Raw genomic sequence first — 23,546 nt, forward strand, 5'->3', positions numbered from 1 at the left:
GGTTAATATCCTGTTGTACATTATTTATGCAGTGTATGGTGATGGTGGAAGGATTTATGTAACACAGAAGAGGATTGTAAGGTGTAATAAACCAAATAAATCACTTGGAAAAAGGTGTTAGGGAGCTTCTTCAACTGACAAGAATGTGGACCAGCATAGGAGAATAAGCTATAATTAGCAAAATAAATTGCTTAGGAAAAGGTGTTAGGGAGCTTCCTCAACCAACGAGAATACAGACATGAACCTAGTCTTTGTGCAGGTCCCTAACACCTTTCCCTGAGTGATTTATTTTGTTTATTACACCTTACTGGCCTCCTCTGTGTTACATAAATCCTTCCAATATCACCATACTCTTCATAAATAACATACAAAAGGACATTAACCAGCCATATCCAAAAATAAATCACTAAGGAAGAGGTGTTAGGGAGCCTCTGGGTGATGACAGTAAGGGTGATAGTCTCGTGTGATCAGGAAGCTTCCTAACGCCTGTTCCTTTGTGATTTATTTTTGTATCCTGCAAGTTGATCTAATTTTCCTGTTTATGCAACACAGAGGAGGATGGAAATGTATAATAAGCAAAATAAATAGCTAAGGAGGAGGTGTTAGGGTTATGATTGAGTCCACTGAGGCGGTAGACTAGTCAGGTTGTGTGTGGTAGATGGTAAGGTAGTTTGAGGGTAGGTGTAAGGAAGAACGAGGGTAGATTTAAGGAAGAGGAAGACTAGATGTGGGTCCTGGGTGTGTGTGTGTGTTTTTATCCCTGTGTTTTTGTGTGTGTGTGTGTGTGTGTATATGTTTCTTTCATGCCTGTATGTGTGTGTGTGTATATGTTTCTTTCATGCCTGTGTGTGTGTGTTGTGTGTGTGAGAGAGAGACAGCATATCACGGTAGAGATCCCAAAATTGGTGTTGAGTTTTTACATGTACAGACTTAAACGTGTGGCTGTCTGTGGTGGCGGGGAGGGCAGTGCAGAGGATTATTATTATTATTATTATTATTATTATTATTATTATGAGAGATTTTATAGCCTCGTCAGGTGATAGGAAAGGCTGTACGTTAACTCATGTTTTGAAGTTACTGAGACGATCATGTCCATATTATTACTATTACTGTAACATTATTATTATTATTATTATTATTATTATTATTACAGTATTCAGAGTTTTTAATGTGAAAGAATAGGCTTTATTTTTGATTATTTGATTTTTCTGTCTTGTGATGTAAAGGTAATGGAGAAGCCTTAGTTACTTGAATTTATTAATGCAACTTTTAAATTTTCAAACCTGTTAAATATTTGAGAACATGGGGAAGATTTTGAAATGATCCTTTATATATACAGAAAGTGTTATGTGGTGTTCGGCTCATGGAAAACATATTTAGATAATTTATTTGATTATATACTGTACACCCGAAGAGTGATAAGTATAGCAGTTTGTGGAAAAGGTTGTGTGAGCAGTTTAGGTATGTAGAGAAGGTGTAGGTATAAGTGTGTCTGTTATGCATGGTTATGATATAAGTTTTTTGAAAGGAGGGAGCAGCAGAAATCCATGTAACAAAGATATATAGTTTTTTGATACAGGAAATTACCAGATGGTGTTATAATCACCATTTTTGAGTGTTATGTTTGGTTATGAATTGATTTTTTTGAAAGGATAACACAGCAGAAATCCATGTGATGCAAATATATAGTTTTTTGGTACAGGACATCACCAGATTGTGTTATAATTAAATAGATGGAGGTGTTATAATTACTGTTTGTGTTATGCATGGTGATTATTTAAATTTTTGAAAGGTTAACACATACAGATCCATGTTTCTTTTCGTTTTTGAAAGCTCCAACATGCTTGCATGCATCGGCCTTGGTTGCCTAGTGGCGGTTCTCCATGCTGCTCGATCTATGGCAGCCTCCCAGCCCAGTCCCTTAACCCTGAGGTCATACTTAATAACCTCGTCCCACGTCTATTTTCGTCTACCCCTCGCAACCCCACCCTCAATATTAACGTTTCTCACTTTCTGCACCCAATTATCATCCCCCATGCTCTCCACACACCCAGACCACCTCAATCTACCTCTCATCACAACATCAATACACTCCAGCCCCTTCCTACTTCTTAACTCTTGCATCGGAAACCCAGCCCCCACCAGGCCTTGCACGCAGGGACGCACTACACATCCACCTATTCATTGTCGTTTCTGTACGTTTGAGCCTGCGAATATCCTCTTCCTTCCATGTACCCAGATATATAGTTTTTTGATACAGATAATGTCCAGATATTTCAAATTTCCATCTCCTTTGACTTGGCTAAAACCGTACAGTAGTTGGTTTCTTGCATACATGATTTCTTTTATCATCGTTTTTTTGTATCATCAGTTTCTCATGTGATGGATCCTCGTACAGCAGGACCCACGTGTACTGTACTGCGTTAGCCTCAGTACTGTACACCTCAAAGGAGTAATTTGGAGTGACGTACCATAGACAAAGATGCAGCTGTAACAGTTTTGACTTTTTTCGATTTTTGAGTTGACGCTGCATGGATTTTTGTCATAAATAATTGTGATATTTTTCAGTACAGGTGGTAGTGAGTGAGATGAAAAATTATATACAGGTGTGATTGCCATATACAGAGATGCAACTATTATGATTTTTATTTTTTGAGTTTGCATGGATTTTTGTCATGAATAATTGTGATATTTTTGGGTACAGGTGGTAATGAGTGAGGTGAAAAATTATATACAGGTGTGATTGCCATATATAGAGATGCAACTATTGTGATTATTTTTTTTTTTTTGAGTTTGCATGGATTTTTGTCCTGAATAATTGTGACATTTTTGGGTACAGGTGGTAGTGAGTGAGATGAAAAATTATATACAGGTGTGATTGCCATATACAGGGATGCGGCAATTTTGATTTTGACTATTTTTTGCATTTGCATGGATTTTTGTCATGAATAATTGTGATATTTTTTAGTACAGGTGGTGGTGAGTGAGATGAAAAATTATATACAGGTGTGATTGCCATATACAGAGATGAGACTATTTTGATTTTGACTTCTTTTATTTTTTGAGGTTGCATGGATTCTTGTCATGAATAATTGTGATATTTTTGAGTACAGGTGGTGGTGAGTGAAATGAAAAATTATATACAGGTGTGATTGCCATATACGGAGATGAGACTATTTTGATTTTGACTTTTTTCATTTTTTGACGTTGCATGGATTCTTGTCATGAATAATTGTGATATTTCTTTGTACAGGTGGTAATGAGTGAGATGAAGAATTGTGTCCAGGTGTGTGAGTTGTAAAAATGTACACTATTGTATTATGAAAACTTGTGTACAAGTGTGAGGTGTAAAAATGTACACTATTTGTTCTAAAGACATAACATTGTTTTTTTTTTTCTTAAGAAAATATTTTAAGACTCCACAGAGGCTCCCAAGGCAGCGGGAATTTGGCTCAGAGTCTTTGGGCTGTATTGTAATTGCCTTGGAGATTACTTGACACCTGTCCCATAGTGATTTATTTTGCATATTTCACCTTTTTTCTCATTTGATGTTGATAAAGAATTTTGATATGAAGGTAACGTAAGAAATAATAGTTTTTGCTGGTTCCTTTAAATGTGAACCCAGTGGACTGCAGGCTGAAGTTGCCCTGCTCCACCCCAAACCCCCTTTTTGGCAGATAGGGAAGGAGTTGAGGGATGTTTGTATAACCAGGCAGCTCCACCGCCCTGTTATATCACTGCCACCACATGAAGGCATCCCTCTACCATCCACCAGTGAAACGATTTGAAGTGTGTATCATTTATAAAGGCTCCAGTGTCTGTGCGTGCATCAGTCTTGGTCACCTAATGGCGGCACTCCATGCTGCTCGATCTCTGGCAGCCTCCCTCTCAAGGTGTAATATGCAGAATAAACCACATGGAAAAAGTTGCCACGAAGCCTCCTATGCCACACTACGACCTCTGAGTGTATCCGGAATCCGTTTATTTTTGTATTTATTTATGTGTTGGGTGTGGTTGTGTTGTGTTGGTGGGTTCGCCCTCAGTATTGTTTCGGAAAATGTACAGCCTTCCTTGCTATAAATAAATCATCCTATTAATACCGATGCTCTTTGTGTTGCCCCTAAATAATGCAGTCTATTGATTTATTTTTTGCCTAACACAACTGGGCCACTCCCACAACTGAAATATTTTGAAACTGTATTAAACTTGAATTGAATTTAATGTTAGTTGTAAGGTAGAATTGTGGTAGGTGGGGGCCCTCACCATCCACACATTCGATATAGTGTTGCTCTTGGGTGTCTGCCCTTTCCTCTCCTCTATCCTTCTTCCTTCCATCCTCTTCTGTCTTTCCTTCATTCTTTCCTCTTCCTTCTGCCTACGGGTGACTTTACACTCCCTCTTCTGTCTTTCTTTCCTTCATTCTTTCCTCTTCCTTCTGCCTACGGGTGACTTTACACTTCCTCTTCTGTCTTTCCTTCATTCTTTCCTCTTCCTTCTGCCTACGGGTGACTCTACACTAAGTGACAAGCCAAATGGTTTCCTGTACACCAGGAAACCATTTACTATGCTGGGTGGCAACCATATAACCAAATTTTGGTGCCTGGTGGTGTAGCGGGTAATTACAGCGCTCTGATCGGATTGAGCCTGTGAAGGTTTATGTCCTCATGTAATGCCACTCAGGGATGAATGAGGCTGGTCACTCTCATCTTAAATGTCAGGAACAACTTGCCTAGCCCCGGGCTCCTACGCTCCTCACTGGGCAACGTAGGATTGGATGATGGATGAACGGATGTAAGGTAGAATGAGTCTCCTTGGTTAAGAGTCTTTTCTGATGGAATGGGCATAAAATTCAATGATCCTCTGGTATGAGGTAGGAATCTCTTTGGTTACTAGTCAAATTAATCCCAATCTGACTACACTTGGCCATCAAATGAGCTGAAGGGGGTTAGGAATTCTTGCCAAGTCAGAGGAAACACCGTATTGCAATAATTCTAGACTATTTCTACTGTTATTCCAGTAAGAGGAAGGGAAAACTGAGGACCTAAGCACAGTATTGAAAGGTCTTCAAGGTAGGCGTTAGAGGCAAGGAAGGATAATCAAGTGGTTGCTTCAGAATCCCGTTTAAAATGAGGTAAGAGATTTACAGATTAATTCTCTCTGTCTCTCAAATGTTGTCCCATCTATGTTACTTCTGGCTGTTCCATTATTTTTATTTTCAGATTTTTTGGCCATCCTGTCTATGAATCCTCAGTATATGACCCTAGGGTACCATTTTAACATTTCTTTTTATCCATTTGTTAGTGCCATACCTCTTCCATTCATTTAGGTATGAAAATGAAAACTGGGTAACAAAAACGGAAGAGGGTAATAACTTTAAAGCTGCATTTTTAATATAATTATTTAGAATTACAGATTTCCTAATTATTATTTTGCATTTATGGATAAACGAAATTTTGGACCAAACATTTTAGGTTTGTCACGCCTTCACTATGGCGTTGGCGCGGAGTCAATTTTGTTGGTGTTCTGTTTCTTGCCACAAAAGACGCATCAGACCCGTGTTTTGGATGGATTTGGGATGGCTAGTTTGGAAGTGAACATCTTAGAGTTTGGTGAGTATCATTTGTTAATGTTTTGTTCGTAATAAGGGTGAAATGACTTGATTTTACGGCCTGGCGAGGTAGGGTGCCAGGCTGTCAGCACTAAATTCAAACTTTTTGCATTAACACTCACGCATATCGTAATCAAAGCATATCCAAGTTAACCTTATAAGCTCCAGAGTTATTTATCAGTGTTGGCTGCTGCCGTATTTGTCATATTTTCCTTTCCTAGAACCTTATTCAAAATGTTGGCAAGGTAAAGTCCATGGCAGCAGACCTCTCGACTCCCAGAATGCACATCAGCCAACATCCTTGCAAAAAGTTTGATTTTCACGTCCAGCCATGACCAGATAAACGAACTGTGAGGTGAATTACATATATATTGTTTCTGGGAGGGTTTTGCTCTAGAAGTTTTCATTTATTTCTACTCAGCTATTGCACAGGTATTTTGTGACGTCGGGGACTGATGAAGGTTGAGAAGGCCCGAGTTTCATTGTATTATTATTATTATTATTATTATTATTATTATTATTATTATTATTATAGGTTCATTTACACGACGTACATAGAGGCAAGTTAAATGTGACGGTAACATGTACAACATATTGAAATGAAAAGATCAGGGAAAGGGCTATTTACTGTAGGCTACACACAACAGGCTTTCCTTGCACGTAACCACCACTCGGCGATAAACCTTTTGGCGCATATTTGTAAATCCTTCCTCTAATTGAAAATGGATCGTTTGAAGGATGCTAAATAAGAATGTCCAAGCTGTTGTATGGTGAACTATTTGAAAAACTTAAGGAGGAGGAGGAGGACAAGGAGTAGAAGAAGAGGGAGGAGGAGGAACGGGAGAAGCGGTAGAAGAAGAAGGAGGAGGAGAAGAAGAAGGGGGAGGTGTAGGAGGAGGACGTGGTTCAAGTAGGAAACTAATTGCAGGTAAAGGGATGGATGAAGTGACGCGAATATGGATCCTGAGCATCACTTGTATGTAGTTTACTCATTCCAGATTGCAGGAACAACCCCCTCAAAAAATAAATAAATAAATAAATAAATAAAACATCCAGGCCAAAGCTACATCGTCCTTTCTATACAATGGCTCGTATTCTTGTCGGTTAAGGAAGCTCCGTAACACTCTTTCCTAAGCGCTTTATTTTGCTTATATCTTACTCTCCTTATTCGTGTTACATAAATCAGTGTAATTTCGCCATACTCTGATGATGAAGGATTATCAACCAGCCACATCCAAAAATAAATAGCTAAGGAAGAGGATTTAGGGAGACGTGTCCTCCCCTCGTGGGATAGAGAGTGTTGGGCAATTAAAGTAAATATTATCTTTTTTTTTTTCTTGCAGGGAATAATCTTGCTGGGTTCTGGCCTTTGGTTCCTTCTTCCATGTTTAATAAAAAAATAAAATAAGAAATGAGTGGTACTGTACATGTGTTAATCAATAGCCAAGTTACCCTTTTATAATTTCCATTTTCTCTGATGTGCATCAGTTTTCTCTGTTAGGACTAGTGTGTGGGGAGACTAAACTGTTTTTTCTTTCTCTCTCTCTCTCTCTCTCTCTCTCTCTCTCTCATTGGGAGGGTAGGGCTTTGTATTTACCATACGAGATGATGATGATGATGATGTTAATGATGATGATTATGATGAATAGCTGAAAGGAGAGGTGACATTGTAAGGGCAGGACTTTCACCACACTTGATGATGGTGGTGATGTTGATAACGATGATGGTGACAGTGATGAAGATGGTGGTGATGGTGATGATGACGGGATAATTCAACACATCAATTACAAAAAGCAGAGCAATGTTTGGACACCCCGGCATGTGGTTTAGGGATCAGGAAAACGACAGTATGAGAGTTCGTGTTTATTGAGAAGGAACGTAGTGCCCATTTTCCGGCGAGATTAGCCCACTTCACGAGGCTAAATCGCTTAATTTTGGTGATAGGAGACTAAACATCCAGAACATGCCATCGAAATGTTTAAATGTTTACTGCAAAGTCCCTTCATGACACTCCCATCCTTCACCTCACCCATATGTTTACCCCAAGCGGGCGATTGGACCCCCTTTCGGACGCAGTTTACTTCATATATAACTGCTCCAAATCCCTTCCTTCAAGACAGAGAAGAAGTAGAGGCCTGTGTGTGTGCCTTTCCTGCTCCGTGTTTGTCCTTGGTACGTCAGAGTGTAATTGTGATGTCCTTGGTACGTCAGAGTGTAATTGTGTTGTCCTTGGTACGTCAGAGTGTAATTGTGTTTGTCCTTGGTACGTCAGAGTGTAATTGTGTTTGTCCTTGGTACGTCAGAGTGTAATTGTGTTTGTCCTTGGTATGTCAGAGGGTAATTGTGTTTGTCCTTGGTATGTCAGAGGGTATTTGTGTTTGTCCTTGGTACGTCAGAGGGTAATGGAACACCGCGGGTACAGCTCAATACAGTGCTGCCCCTTCCTCCCCGCCCTCATCGCTTGCAGGTTCCGTGACAAAGGTGCCTCATGCAGGAAGAAAGAGACGAGGAACCCGCTGATGTACGTAACGAGGGAGTCCAACAACCCACGACTGACTGCCTGTTGGTTGGACTCACACAGAAGACGCTCCCCACAGTCAGGACTCTCCTCTCTGTGGATTGGGAGCAGACGAGTGTTATTATTGTCTTTATCCTCGTCTTTATTGATATTTTGATTAGTGGTATTGCTGGTATTTATCCTTATAGTCGTGATTATTGCTTATTCCTGTCGGCCTTTCGTCTCTGGGTTGGGTGGAAATATCATTGTTGTTTTTATCGCTGTGGTCGTCATCTTTATCGTCATAGTCGTCATTTTTGTCAGTCATTATTATTATTATTATTATTATTATTAGCGTCAGTCATCATTATTGTCATTCAGCCATTATTATTATTATTATTAGCCATCATTATCATTATTATAACCATCATCATCATCATGCAAACTGTCTGTGATCAATGGCTTATAGACAGAACTGAGGCTTGATTATTTTAGAATTAGAATTTTAGGATTTATGTGACATTCTTTAAAGCCTTGTATTAAAGACCAATATTCTTGTCAGGTAACGAAGCTCCCTAACACCTCTTCCTTACCGATTTATTTCCCAGACTAGGCATTAACATCCTTTTTTCTTATATCTTTTTAATGATTGCATGACTAACACAAATATAGTAACAGAGGAGAATCAGCATAAACCGGTCAGGGAGAGGTGTTAGTAAACCAAAACACCTGTAACTCACCTGTAGAGATAGATGGTGATCATGTTAAGCGCCACTTCCGCTAGGTTATTAAGGTTATCCCCAAAGAGTCCTAATCCAGGCAGAAACGTCTCTCTGGCGTGGGAGTCCAGGGGGGTACGTGCTCCACTGAGTGCTCCCAAGACGTTATTAGTCCCCCCAAACATAGCATCACCCAGGACGTCGAACAAGATAACGCCGAAGGCAAGGAAGGCGATGGATATTATGGACTGGTTATTGGATGGGAGAAGCCTGGCCTCCTGTACGATTCTCCGCACCAGCTTGTTCCTAATGGCGTGTAGTTTAGCCATAGGGGAGGCCAGGGATAGTACAGGCTTCGACGCAGGCTTCCCGGGGTTAGTGTGGGTTATAGTCTTAGTGTCCCGCCATTGCGTCCATGTTTTTGTGATGTGTTGCGGGGACAGGCCTTCTTGACGGTGGTGTTGTTGTTGCGGGGACGGCCCTTCGTGGTGTCTTGCTTCTGCTGGCTTCTCATTCAGCTTTGATAGTTTTTCCTGTTTGTGATGTGTTTTAGAGCATTAGGTAACGGTATCACTAAGCAGTCTCTCTCTCTCTCTCTCTCTCTCTCTCTCTCTCTCCTAATCTGGTAAGGGGTGGCCAGAAACATATCGCCTCCATGTCGCCCTGTCCCCTGCCATTTCGCTGCCTTCCCCTACTTTACACCCATCTCTCATATACCTCTCCATCCCTCCATCTTATCCTCGGCCTTCCCCCCCCTCTCCCCCTCCACCTTACTCACATACACTCCAAGTTAGTCTCTCACTCTCCATCCTCTCCACATGGTCAGTTATACATGACTTAACATTTAGTGGGGGATGTGTACAGGTTAGCGCATCCAGTTTTGCTAATATAACACTAATTAATATTCACCTTACCTGTAGTTTACGTAGTCTGTCCCCCGCCTCAGGTATGGAGAAGCCTGCCTCACTGTCCACCACCACCACCACAGCCACAGCCACAACCACAGCCACCACCACAACGCGCATCTGTTGGGATATAGGGATGAATTTATGTTAGCTGTGGTAGAAGGCTTTGTATGACACCTCACTCTTAGCTCTCACTCACCACCACAGCCACTACAACCACAACCACCACAATCACAGTCACCACAGCCACAGTCACAACCACCACACCCACTACAACCACAATCACCACAACCACAGCGCCCACAACCACCACAACAATCACAACCACAGCCAAAACGATTTCTTTCTCAGTAGGCTATACACGTATATACTCTTGCATCCTACGGTTCATTGATATAGATTGCAAAATAAAGCTTCTCCTCCTCTCCTTCCTCCTCCTCCTCCCCTTTCTCCTCCTCCTCCTCCTCCTCCTCCTCTTCTTTCCTCTCCTCCTCCTCCTCCTCCTCCTCTTTCCTCTCCTCCTCCTCATACCTCTGCTACTACTACAACTAGCTACCACTGCTGCTGCTATTACTGTTACTACTACCACTAATAGTACTACTACCGTACTACTACTTTTACTACCACTACTACTACCGCTGCTATTGCTGCTACTACCACCACTACTACCACTGTACTACTACTGCTACCATACTACTACTACTACTACTACTACTACTAATGATAATAATAATAATAATAATAATAATAATAATAATAATAATAATAATAAATACCATCATTACTGTCAACGGGAAGTGGTTGGGAGGAGTAAGGTTCCTATAACGGTACACACACACACACACACACACACACACACACACACACACACACACACACACACACACCGTTATTCTCTCTCTCTCTCTCTCTCTCTGATTTCTCGTGGCTTAGTGGTAGAAGAAGACAGTACTACGGCTCTCCTTTCTTTCCATAGCACTTCTTCGTGACTAGCATCATATTCTAGTGTTAATCTAAAGCTCGTATTTTCGTTGCGGAAGGAAGCTCCGTAACACCTCTTCCTAAGCGATTTATTTTGCTTATTATCGTTTTTTGTACTGCTTGTCATTCAGATATCTCCCTAACACCTCTGCCTAAGCAATTTATTTTGCTTGTAATTGTCTGTTTTATTAAGTCATTCAAATATCTCCCTAACACCTCATCCTAAGCGATTTATTTTGATTATCGTCATGTGTTCCTTCAGTCATTCAAATATCGCCCTAACACCTCTTCCTAAGCGATTTATTTTGCTTGTCTTTTGTATTGCTTAAGTCACTCAGATATGGCTCTAACACCTCTGCCTGAGCGATTTATTTTGCATGTATTTTTTTTTCTTGCTTGTCATTCAAATATCGCCCTTACACCTCTTCCTAGGCGATTTATTTTGTTTGTTTTTTGTATTGCTTAAGTCCTTCAAATATCGCCCTAACACCTCTTCCTAAGCGATTTATTTTGCTTGTTATTTGCATTGCTTAAGTCCTTCAAATATCGCCCTAACACCTCTTCCTAAGCGATTTATTTTGCTTGTCGTATTTTGCATTGCTTAAGTCCTTCAAATCTCGCCATACTCTTTATAGGCAAAGCACAAAACGATATTGCCCAGCCGGATCCTAAAAATAAATCGCTGAGGAAGAGGTGTTTGGGAGTCTTTTTAACCAACGAGGTACGGACCTAAATCAAGATGGAGGGATGGCAATTTTAGGCCAAGTGAGCAGAGTAGCACTTCTTCGTGACTAGCATCATATTCCCTTTACCCTAACTTGATCCAGATTTTCGTCCTGTTGCAGCTTATTTCACGTAGCTCAGTGACAGAAAAAGATTGTCTAGATCCCATACGTAACACTTCTTCGTGACTAGCATCATATTCCATTCACCTTAACTTGGCTCAGATTTTCGTCCTTTTGCAGCTTATTTCACGTAGCTCAGTGACGGAGAAAGATTGTGGCTATATCCATTACGTAGCACCTCTTCGTGACTAGCATCGTCCGTACTGTCATCGGTTTATGGAAGCTCCCTAACACCTCTTCCTTAGCGATTCATTTTCCAAGCTACACATCAATATTCACTTCTTGGCTTCTTATCTCTTCCAGTATCAACATAGATTGCATTACCCACTGGAATTATAGTAACGGAGCAGAAACAAAAATAAACCGGTATGGAAGTGGTGTTAAGTAAGCTTCCTAACTGCATTCAAGATGGAAAGATGGCAATTTTAGGCCACGATAAGGTGAACAGGGTAAAGGCAATGTTATAACTTAGCTTTATTGAAGAACGAAGGGTGAACTTACTGTGAACGGTGGTGTAGAGGTGAACACACTGAACGGAGAGACATGGAGCGAGGGAGAGAGGAGGGAAGGAGAGAGGGAGGGAGGGAGGGAGAGGGAGGGAAGGAGAGAACAGATAGGGAAGGAAGGAGGTGGAGGGAAGAAGTGTGTGTGTGTGTGTGTGTGTGTGTGTGTGTGTGTGTGTGTGTGAGAGAGAGAGAGAGAGAGAGAGGGAAGAAGGAAAAAAAAGGAAGGGAAGGAAAGTAGGGAGAAGGAGAGGAGAGGAAGAAGAACTAAGGAGGAAGAGGAGAGAGGGGGGGGGTCATCTGCACAGTTCTTCTTGGCAGATGGTGTGTGTGTGTGTGTGTGTGTGTGTGTGTGTGTGTGTGTGTGTGTGTGTGTGTGTGTGTGTAGCGGTTTCGGCACCTGCTTTTCCCAGGAGGACCAACACACACACACACACACACACACACACACACACACACACACACACACACACACACACACACACACACACACACACACACACACACACACACACACACACACACACACACACACATGGGGCAGTGTGGTGGTTAGCTCTTGTGACGCGGAAATGGAAGGACGCTAGTTTAACATCTTTTCCTCCTTCCTCCTATTCCTTCCACAAACTTAACCATAAGCTAGAGCAATTTCATCGGCTAAAAACGTGGTCTGGATTTAGTCCTATTTTATACAGTGATGTTTTAGTGCATCAATGGTAGCATAAAGGCTACTGTTTTTTTTGTTTTTTTCTGTTTATATTTACGTTGATTATGCTTCATCACCTAATTCTCTCTCTCTCTCTCTCTCTCTCTCTCTCTCTCTCTCTCTCTCTCGTTATTTAAGGCGGTAACCATCCTCACACGCCCCTGAGTGGCATTATGTGATCAATAAACCCCAACCCACCCTCAAACGTAAACCCTTTTTGGACCCATCCGTTTAGAGCACCTGAACCCACCAAACCACCAGGCTCCACTTGGTTTTATGGTTTTCTGGGTTACGGGAAACTGTTTGGCTCATCACTCAATGTAGAATCACCTAACAGCACTACATCGAGTGAGTGGATGGTGGGTATTGATAAAACAGACATCCCTACAAAGGCCGAATTTTTGGATATTATTTTATTTATTTTTTTATTCACTACATCGAGTGAGTGGATGGTGGGTATTGATAAAATAGACATCCCTACAAAGCCTGAATTGTGGATACTATTTTATTTATGTATTTATTTTTTGTTATAATCACCACATCGAGTGAGTGGATGATGGGTATTGATAAAGCAGGCATCCCTACAAAGCCTGAATTGTGGATATTATTATATTTATTTATGTTTTTTATAATGCGGTATAGGGATGGAGTTGACAGGGAGTATGAGGGAGGGGAGAGTGAGCTGGGGGAAAGGGCACTCAAATGGTGGGTAACAGAGCGACTTGGAGGCGTTTTATCTGCGGCCACCCTTTGCGGGATAAGGGCGTCAGGCTGTAGATAGATAGACAGATATAAACATTATAGGCTTAACGTCACTGAAAATTGTTTAATCCCAACTCTGTACCATGTGATAAACGGATTAAGGCGTTATGAGGAACACACTGAGGTGGTTTGGCCATGTGGAGAGGATGGAGGGTGAAAGACTGACGAAGAGAGTGTATGTGAGTGAGGTGGAGGGGGAAAGAGGGAGGGGGAGGCCGAGGATGAGATGGAGGGATGGGGTGGAAAGGTATATGAGAGAGGGGGGTGTGAGTTGGGAGCAGGGGAGTGAAATGGCGGGAGACGGGGCGACTTGGAGGCGATTTGTTTGTGGCCACCCCAAACGGGATTGAGGCGTCTGGCAATAGATAGATAGATAGTATATGTAATTCAGCTTCTGTGGAAATACTGGAGAATACAGATAAAGCATTAATATATGGCTTCCTCTGCTTTCTTCATTAAAGTATGTAATGTCCTATACTTAAACTACAGGACATTACATACTTACATACATACATACTTACATACTTTAGGGGGGGTGAGTACACGGCATTACATACTTTAGGGGATGGGTACACGGCATTACATTCTTTAAGGGGATGAGTACACGGCATTACATTCTTTAAGGGGATGAGTACACGGCATTACATACTTTAGGGGGATGAGTACACGGCATTACATTCTTTAAGGGGATGAGTACACAGCATTACACACTTTAGGGGGATGAGTACACGGCATTACATACTTTAGGGGGGTGAGTACACAGCATTACATACTTTAGGGAGATGAGTACACGGCATTACATACTTTAGGGGGATGAGTACACGGCATTACATACTTTAGGGGGATGAGTACACGGCATTACATACTTTAGGGGGATGAGTACACGGCATTACATACTTTAGGGGATGAGTACACGGCATTACATACTTTAGGGAGATGAGTACACGGCATTACATACTTTCAGGCCATTGTTTCAAGTACTCTCTTGTGGGGTCTCAGGCACCGTAGGCTATTAAGTAAAAAACTTTGGATTAAAAAGGGGTTTATTAACATTACAGAATTGTGTGATACAGGGAAGGGGGATCCATTCACACCACCGCCCTTGACATTCACCTTGTGTGTTGTGGCTCAGGCTGCTGGTGTGGGCGTGGAAATGGGAGAGAACGGCACAGTCTGCTGGTGTGGGCGTCGGAATAGGAGGGAACATTACTGTCTGCTGGTGTGGGCTTCAGAATAGGAAGGAACATTTCTGTCTGCTGGTATGGGCGTGGGAATAGGAGGGAGAGAACGGCACAGTCTGCTGGTGTGGGCGTCGGAATAGGAGTCTACAGCTCAGTCTGCTGGTGTGGGCGTGGGAGTAGGAGCAGCAGGTGGATAAATGCTGCAGGATAGACACAGATAACGCCGACTGAGCCGTGTAAAAAAAAAAAATAAGAAGAAGGGTAGCTTAATATATGCACCACTCTGTATATGAAGTAGTCTTGGCGCTCCTTAACACCTCCTTCTTTGCGATTTATTCTGTGCTTCAGTATCCTCTTGTATGTATCGAGGAGGGGGAGGCCGAAGATGAGATGGAGGGAAGGGATGGAGAGGAGGGGGAGGCCGAGGATGAGATGGAGGGATGGAGTGGAGAGGTATATGGGAGGGGTGTGTGAGCTGGGGGGAGGGCAGTGAAATGGCAGGGGACAGGGCGACATGGAGGCGATTTGTTTGTGGCCACCCCTTACGGGATTAAGGCGTCTGGCAATAGATAGACAGATGTTCAGTATATCAGTTAGTTCGCAAAATTTTAATATCGACTAGTAACCAAGGAGACTCATTCCTACACAGTTTCATAACTATAGGCTTGAATTTTACGCAGGCTGGTAAACAGACATTGATTTTACGAGTGGAAACGCTAGAATACGATGCTAGTCACGAAGAAGTGCTGGGTGAATGCAAATGAGCTGTAGTAACCAAGGAGACCATTCCTACCCCATAACTAAGGGTCATGGAAGTGTATGTAACCACGGATAAGTATTCTACTCTCTCTCTCTCTCTCTCTCTCTCTCTCTCTCTCTCTCTCTCCAAGGAAGAAGGAACCAAAGGCCACAAGCCGCGAGATTGTTACCTTCAAGAAAAAAAAAAAAAAAGACAAATTCAAGCTGGGTTCATTTTGAGATGCCTGGACACACTGCATTTAAGACTGGAGATCATAGGCGGTGGGAAATACAGAGGAGGACGGTTCCAGAGTTGACCTTTTTTTTAGATGCCTGGACACACTGCATTTAAGACTGGAGATCATAGGCGGTAGGTAATACAGAGGAGGACGGTTCCAGGGTTGACCTTTTTTGAGATGCCTGGACACACTGCATTTAAGACAGGTTATAGGTGGCAGGAACTACACACAGAGGAGGACGGTTCCAGAGTTGACCTGTTTGATACATTATGGAGTGGGAGTAGCGGTTAACTTCTGCATTATAGAGCTGGACAGAAAAGGGATGAGAGTTTTGCTGCTGTGTGTTGATCGCTGTTGATAGCTTTCTTGGCCAGTTCCATCAGGTGAAGGTGAACCGAGAAGTGTATGGAACAGGTGTTAGTAGAAGCCACCGTGGATCTTATACAAATGTTGATAGCATTCCTTGTCAGTATCAAAACTCCGCGTACACGACCAACAAATGAACTTCTTGCAGCCTGGGCACCCCACTGCGTTGCATCCGCTTTCCTTCTCGATGTGGGTGTCACAGGTGGAGCATTGTTTCCGATTGGTGGCATCGTCGTTCATCCACTCCATCACGCCGTCTCCTCTTCGTTCACAGAATATCTGGAACTCAGCACAGGAGAGGCCATCGTGGTATTCAACGTGACAGCTGGTGCACAGTTTGACGTCACACTCTGGACACTCGAACAGCTGTCCTGTCTGTGTTCTGCGGTAGACAGCTGGGCAGTCAGGGGTGAGACAGTAGTGGATGGTAGTTCTGTTCCTGCTGACATACGCGTTTACTGATGCACTCACCAGTTCAGGCAGGGTTATGTGAGCCAGCCGGGAAAAGTTTTTAAAATCTCTCCAGACAAACATGGCAGAACAATTTTCATCCCCGCACTCAATGGGGAATTCTTTATGTGTAATGGCGAGGCTCACTTGTTGGTAGACACACCCCTTGCAGTAGGCGTGGCCACAGAACTCTAAGCGGTACAGGTCTTTGGGTTCAATTGGACAGAGGCAGGCCACACACTCTGGGGCATCAGCATCATGTGTCAGAGATCCATCCCGTGACAGTCTCGTAATAACCTGCGTGACCAAATCGGTGGCTTTACCAATGGCTTCCTGGGACCCGTACAGTCTCAGTCGATGATGCTTGTGATCCAACTTGACATCCGACAGATCCGTGTCAGTCACCAGGCCAGTAAGGTTAGTTTGATACTTCACCATGAGGGCTTTCATAACACCACCTGGTTTTCCTGCTCCCATCAGCTCCAGATCCATAAAGTTTCTTGTGGACAGCTGCTGAATATACTCTTTAATCTGTTCTCTGGCTGCCTGTCTCTGAGCCTTCGTACCGTGGATGGACACAGTCATAACTCGATCATCAAGTATTATTGACGTCTGAGTTTCTTCCATAATGTCTTGCAGCACACGTCGACCCTGGGGTGAGAGCAGTGTCATGATCTCTAGTCTCTTATATTCCACCACCTCACCCCTTGTCACCTCTCGTAGGTTTGATCGGGCCTGAGCCAGCGCTTCCGCACTCTGGCTGTGGAGATCCAGTGCTAAGTTTCCATTCCGAAGTGTCTTGCGCTTGACAGATATCAGGTTTCTTTGTATTTCCTCCAGCTGACTTTCAATTTCCTCTTCATGCAGGCGGAACACATCTTTTTGAATCAGCATGGAACTGTGTATGTCAGGTTTCATAGATACAGCGTGCCCATTTAATACCAAGGTCTGGTCTATAGCAGCACAGGCAGCATAACCTTGATCACGGTTTGTAAAGGAGCAATATGCCAAGTAGTTAATGTCTGTGTCTGAGCGTGGATCCTTTACTTCAAGGTGAAAGTGTTCCTCCTCAGAAAATTCTCTTATCTTTTCCATCAAAATCTCCTTGTGTTTTTGAAGGGAGTCACTGTTGAGGCACACGTTGTCTCTGATCACATAGGCTTTATCAATATCTTTCACAGGATCAATCCCTAATTCTGTAGCAACTGCTCCACGGAGGCCATCCTCCTTTACAAGCTTGCTGAGTCCTGTGACATAAACACACATCGGTGTTTTACATTTGTCTGGCTCCACACTTGCATGCCGTCCTCCAATATTGATGGATTTCAGATTAACAGCTCTTTCATAGTGTTTTCTTCCAGTGAAATATACAAAGCCAAAGCCTCGAGATGGTCTTCTGCACCACTGAAGCCTGAAAGTAGTTCTGACCCGATTGTTGGGATGAGCAGTGAGATCATCTGAATCTTTGGTGGCGTCAGTTGCAGCTACAGCACCCGCTTGGTCCTCATACACTACCTTCCCCCACAGTGTCGAGAACTCATGTTGCCGACTGAACTTCATGCATTGCTTGATCTTTCCATATTGACTGAACTTTTGTATGACTTGCTGCTCCGACAATGTATTGACTAAGGCCAGACTGCAGTTTATGAGAACGTCATTGGACTCCCCAGGCATTAGCACGTTAAGTGTCAACCCCCCTGCACCCAAGACAGCTGTCTGGGAACAGTCTGTGGCTGATCCAATCGACTCCTTGTTTACTTCAGCTGCATACTTTGCTCGGAGCGGTGGAATCAGGTTTGCAAAGCTATTGGTCAAATGTGTTGTGTTATTGTTGCTGGCCAGTACTCTTAGTTGGCTCTTTTCCCTGTCCGCCTCTACCACAACTATAGAATCGGGGCAGCTGGCGATCAACTCACTCTCAAGTCTCCTAAAGTCAACAAAACATGGACCCACAATTTCCCAAAACATCTGCCGTCCAACATTTTCCTGGCACACTTCACTGATTCTTTTCTTTGCCTCCTCAATCTGCAGGTGGAGCCAACCTTCTTCAACTCCCGCCTTCACGAGACTCTCGGAAATCGATGCAACATTGATGGCGAAAGTCCTGCACGTCTCCATGACCTTATCAAAAACAATCCACTGTGGTTGACATCCCAGGGACCAGAGGACTGAGGACCGGTGGATTTCAACTCTCTGGTCTTTGGCAAACACTATATACCCAGCCCTCATGGTGCCCAAAAAATAGCCTAAGTTCATATCCAAAGCACTAAGCAAAAGACGAGGCAGCTTAGCATCAACCATATGCATCTCACTGAATAAAAATTTGATATTAACTCTTAGTTCCTTTTGGAGTATCTTGAGGACTATATTGGTGGTGTCTCGTATTGCTCTAACAACCTTGCCATTGATGTAGTGCTCAGCGCACCACCTGCCCTTCTCTCTCTCAGCCACCTGATGCCACTCCCTAAACACATTCAGAATCGTTAGCTGGTCGCCGCCCTTATGGCAAAAGGTAATCTTGTGTCGGTCGGCCTGGTCCTTCTCTTCATCTGTTCCGTGCCTGTAAAACACTGACCCCAGTCCACTGGCAGCAGATATGATAATAGCCTCAAGTCCCACTCCATCCTTCACCGCCTCATACACAAAGGCCCCGTACTGCGGATCCAGAGGCAGTTTCGCGATCCACTTTCCAACCTCGGTGATTTTGCCTTCCTTCACTGCTCCTGTGTGGACCAAGGACGTGACCGCATCCTGCATGGCGGCAGGAGATGGGGTGTTGACATAATCAAAGGCCAGAGGATCAACACCCAGTTCCATTAGCTTCAATATAGCACGGCCAAGGTGGACTTTAAGTATTTCAGGAACGGTATCAGGAGTCGTTTTTTCGAAGTCACGTTGAGAGTAGAGTCGGTAGCACTTGCCAGGACCCAGACGGCCTGCCCGACCCATTCGTTGTCTGGCTGCGCTCTGTGTCACCATGGTAACCAACAGTGTGCTCATCTTCCTCACAGCGTCAAAGTTCATCTCCTTCACCAGGCCACTGTCGATAACGTACCTGATGTTGGGGATGGTGATGGAGGTTTCTGCGCAGTTTGTGGCGAATACTACTTTCCTTTTGCCCAGTGGGGTAGGGTCAAACACTTTCTGCTGTTCCTCTGCCTGCAGTCGTCCATGCAGTGCCACTGTCATATAGTGTGCGTCATTCCCTTGTATCCTATCATGCCGCTCCTCTTTCTTTAAGTGTCCATTTAGTGCCACTCTCACATACTCTACGTCGCTCCCTTGTGTCGTATCTTGCTGTGCCTCCCTCCTTAAGTGTGGGTGTAGCGGCGTTGTGGCGTAATCTACAGCCCTGCCTTCCATTATCTTGTGAAATCTTGAGCAACAGAATTCAGTCTCCTGAGGGTTGGTTAAAAACACAAGAATATCTCCCTCAGGTTGTGTTAGATGAACCTCAACTGCTTTCTTGAGCGCCTTTTCTACGTAATTATCAAATGGATCATCACCGTTTGTCTCCTGGTATTCCACATCAACGGGGAACATTCGGCCGGACACGTGCACCACAGGACACTGTTGGAAATAGCTGATGAACACTTCAGGGTTGATCGTGGCGGAAGTGATCACCACCCGGAGGTCTGGCCGCTCACCCAGGCAGTTCTTGATCATCCCCAGCAAGAGGTCGGAGTGGATGTTTCGCTCGTGTGCCTCGTCTATGATGATACAGGTGTAGTTGGAGAGCTTCCGGTCCTTCAGGCACTCGTTAAGGAGAAGGTAATCTGTCGTGTACGTAATTCTGGTGAGGCTTGTCCTTCGTACCTGCATACCAACCTTGTAGCCAACCTCCTGACCCACGCAAGACCCCAGTTCCTTAGCTACGTGTTTGGCTAGACTAGAGGCTGCCATCTTCCTGGGCTGGACGCACACAATCATACCATCACGACCCAGGCCATCTTGATATAAGTACTGAGCTATCTGGGTGCTTTTTCCCGACCCCGTCTCACCGATTATGACACAAACTTGGTTGCTTTGAACGGCTGCCAGAATCTCAGAGCGTCGGGCGTAAATGGGGAGCGCGTTGGAAAGCCTGTTGCATTCTATTCCCAAATTATGTCGTATCATTTCAGCACAGGCCTCAAAATCCGGGGACTCCTTTACTTTTGTTAGATCTCCTTCACAGTTATTTAGGAATTTTGTAAACTCTTCTTCCTGTAAACCAAGTTCTTTGTGTTTATCTTCAAGAGCAAGCCTGTGTCTCTCGCATTCAGCAGAGATTTGAAGAGGCGTGTGTGTGTCTGTCGTCTCCAGTAAGTCTCTCAGTTGGTTCTTAATGCCGGCCATCTTGTCACAGTGTTTTCTCAGTACAATTTGGGCCATTTCTTTGAGCTGGTCCAGGATATGTCCAAATTGCATCTCTGTCTCCACGTCTGACTTCACCCTCTCTGTACTTAAATCTCGCGAGGCATCAGGGCGTTGAATTGGAGTCTGCACCTTCACATACTCATTCATTGATTTTTCTTTGAGCTGGTCCAGGATATGTCCAAACTGCATCTCTGTCTCCACGTCTGACTTCACCCTCTCGGTACTTAAATCTCGCGAGGCATCAGGGCGTTGAACTGGAGTCTGCAGCTTCACATACTCATTCCCTGGTTTTTCCTTCATATGCTTGGCCAATCTCGTGCCTCTGCGTTGATCGCCTGTGATTGCGTTCTTGTATGCATCCGGAGTTGCATTTTTGTCCATTTCGCTGTGTTGGTCCATTTTAGAGTGATTTGTTAAGCTGTCTTCGTCTTTACTGGATATTTTGTTCACATCACCAACGTCTGTGATCTTACCTGCATCTGCCATCTCACTGTCATCCCTTATCTCCCCAGCATCTCTCACATCACCAGCACCTCTCATCTCAGTAGCATCTCCCATCTCCCCATCGTCTCCCACTTCACCATCATCCCTCATCTCCCCAGCATCTCTCATCTCCCCAGCATCTCTCACTTCACCATCATCTCTCATCTCCCCAGCATCTCTCATCTCCCCAGCATCTCTCATCTCACCAGCATCTCTCATCTCCCCATCGTCTCCCACTTCACCATCCTCTCTCATCTCCCCAGCATCTATCATCTCCCCAGCATCTCTCATCTCCCCAGCATCTCTCACTTCACCATCATCTCTTATCTCCCCAGCATCTCTCATCTCACCAGCACCTCTCATCTCACTAGCATCTCCCATCTCCCCATCGTCTCCCACTTCACCATCATCCCTCATCTCCCCAGCATCTCTCATCTCCCCAGCATCTCTCATCTCCCCATCGTCTCCCACTTCACCATCATCCCTCATCTCCCCAGCATCTCTCATCTCCCCACCATCTCTCATCTCCCCACCATCTCTCATCTCCCCATCGTCTCTCACTTCACCAGCATCTCTTATCTCCCCAGCATCTCTCATCTCCCCATCGTTTCTCATCTCCCCAGCATCTCTCACTTCACCATCATCTCCCATCTCCCCAGCATCTCTCATCTCCCCAGCATCTCTCATCTCCCCATCGTCTCTCACTTCTCCATCATCTCTTATCTCCCCAGCATCTGTCATCTCCCCAGCATTATCACTCACTTCACCATCATCTCTTACCTCCCCAGCATCTGTCATCTCCCCAGCATCTCTTATATCACTCACTTCCTTCATCTCTCCCAATTCTGCCGTCATCATAGGCCTGTATATTTTGCCTTTCCTCACACTGATGTATTCTGTTAAGCTTTTTTCACCAGTATTCACTATCTTATTCACTTCTTCACTCTCCTGTAGCTGAGATGTTGAATGGGGAATGAGAGACTAACTACGAGAGTGCGTGAGAGATGGAAGGGATAGGGGGAAGATAGGGAGACCGACGATGAGATGGAGGGATGGGATGGAGAGGTATACGAGAGAGGGGGTTCTGAGATGGAGAGAGGGCAGCCTGATGGAGAGGGGAGGTGAAGAGGGGAAGACCGAGGATGAGACGGAGGGATGGGGTAGAGAGAGGGGGTTCTGAGTTGGAGAGATGACAGGGTGACGTGGAGGTGATTTGTTTGTGGCCACCCCTTACGAGATTAAGGCGTCTAGCGATAGATATACAGATAGATAATTAGCATACGTAGAATCCGGTTAACCTTAGTTAATAGATACGAATGAGTCTCCTTGGTTACTAGTCAAATCCACCCACCAGTCTTGCTAGTTGAGTCTCCTTGGTTACTAGTCAAATCCACCACCAGTCTAGCTAGTTAACATGAGTCTCCTTGGTTACTAGTCAAATCCACCCACCAGTCTTGCTAGTTAAAATGAGTCCTTGGTTACTAGTCAAATCCACCCTCCAGTCTAGCGTGTTAAAATGAATCTCCTTGGTTACTAGTCAAATCCACCCTCCAATCTAGCTAGTTAAAATGAGTCTCCTTGATTACTAGTCAAATCCACCCTCCAATCTAGCAAGTTAACATGAGTCTCCTTGGTTACTAGTCAAATCCACTCTCCAGACGGACGAGATGTGGATGAGTCTCCTTGGTTACTAGTCAAATCCACCCTCCAAGCAGACTACACCTGGCCATGAACGGAGCTGAAAAGGGATTAGGGATCTTTTTGCCAACTTGCAGTAAACGCACTATATGTCTTCGCTCACATTAATGTTTTCAAAAAGATTCGTGTAATTCCTCTTCTTGATTATACTCTCCCAGATAATTTCGTTCACATTAGTTTTCAAAATCGTTCGGTTATTTCCTCTTGTTTTCTAATGTTCCAGATGATTTCGTTCAACGGGGGAATGTGAGGGTTGGTCCTGGTGTCCTTATGCCTCCAGGTCTGTACGGTCTGTGTAACTCCCAGTGGTCATAGGCTTCCTTATCTGGGGAGAGAGAGAGAGAAAATATTAGAGAGAGGGGGAGGGAGGGGTAAGTTTTAGAGTACATACCTTGAGAGAGAGAGAGACAGGGCGCTTCCGCACGTGGGCTGGAATACGTGTTGACATCACAGCTGGCCACGTGTTCGGATACATGTAAGCAGCAGTGTTTGGCCAGCTGTGCAAC

At 44.0% G+C, this 23,546-nt stretch overlaps 2 protein-coding genes across 2 annotated transcripts; both read right to left on the reverse strand.

The window, feature by feature from the left end:
• Positions 1-8,000: 8,000 nt before the first annotated feature.
• On the reverse strand, positions 8,001-14,137 carry LOC145397554 (uncharacterized). Its single transcript, XM_080270624.1, has 4 exons — positions 14,084-14,137; positions 9,739-9,849; positions 8,846-9,357; positions 8,001-8,220 (listed from the first exon to the last, which is right to left on the reverse strand). The coding sequence occupies exons 1-4, from the start codon at positions 14,135-14,137 to the stop codon at positions 8,001-8,003; spliced, it is 897 nt and encodes a 298-aa protein (XP_080126750.1).
• A 1,964-nt stretch (positions 14,138-16,101) lies between these two features.
• LOC145397555 (uncharacterized) lies at positions 16,102-21,849 on the reverse strand. The gene has a single exon (XM_080270625.1). It carries the CDS (start codon positions 21,847-21,849, stop codon positions 16,102-16,104), a length of 5,748 nt encoding a protein of 1,915 aa, XP_080126751.1.
• Between the last annotated feature and the right edge of the window lie 1,697 nt (positions 21,850-23,546).

This window comes from Coenobita brevimanus, chromosome 41 (genome assembly GCF_032717465.1).
Source record: "Coenobita brevimanus isolate Jiangsu-jjx chromosome 41, ASM3271746v2, whole genome shotgun sequence".
Classification (NCBI taxonomy): Eukaryota; Metazoa; Arthropoda; class Malacostraca; order Decapoda; family Coenobitidae; genus Coenobita; species Coenobita brevimanus.

Excerpts from the sequence above, each read along its gene's own strand:
- LOC145397554 (XM_080270624.1), bottom strand. The coding sequence starts at position 14,137 with ATGCCGTGTACTCATCCCCTTAAAGAATGTAATGCCGTGTACCCATCC. Across the intron at positions 9,850-14,083 it reads CCGTGTACCCATCCCCTAAA|ATGCGCGTTGTGGTGGTGGC; the intron begins GTATGTAATGCC and ends ATATCCCAACAG. Across the intron at positions 9,358-9,738 it reads ACAGACTACGTAAACTACAG|GAAAAACTATCAAAGCTGAA; the intron begins GTAAGGTGAATA and ends CATCACAAACAG.
- LOC145397555 (XM_080270625.1), bottom strand. The coding sequence starts at position 21,849 with ATGAGAGATGCTGGGGAGATGAGGGATGATGGTGAAGTGGGAGACGAT.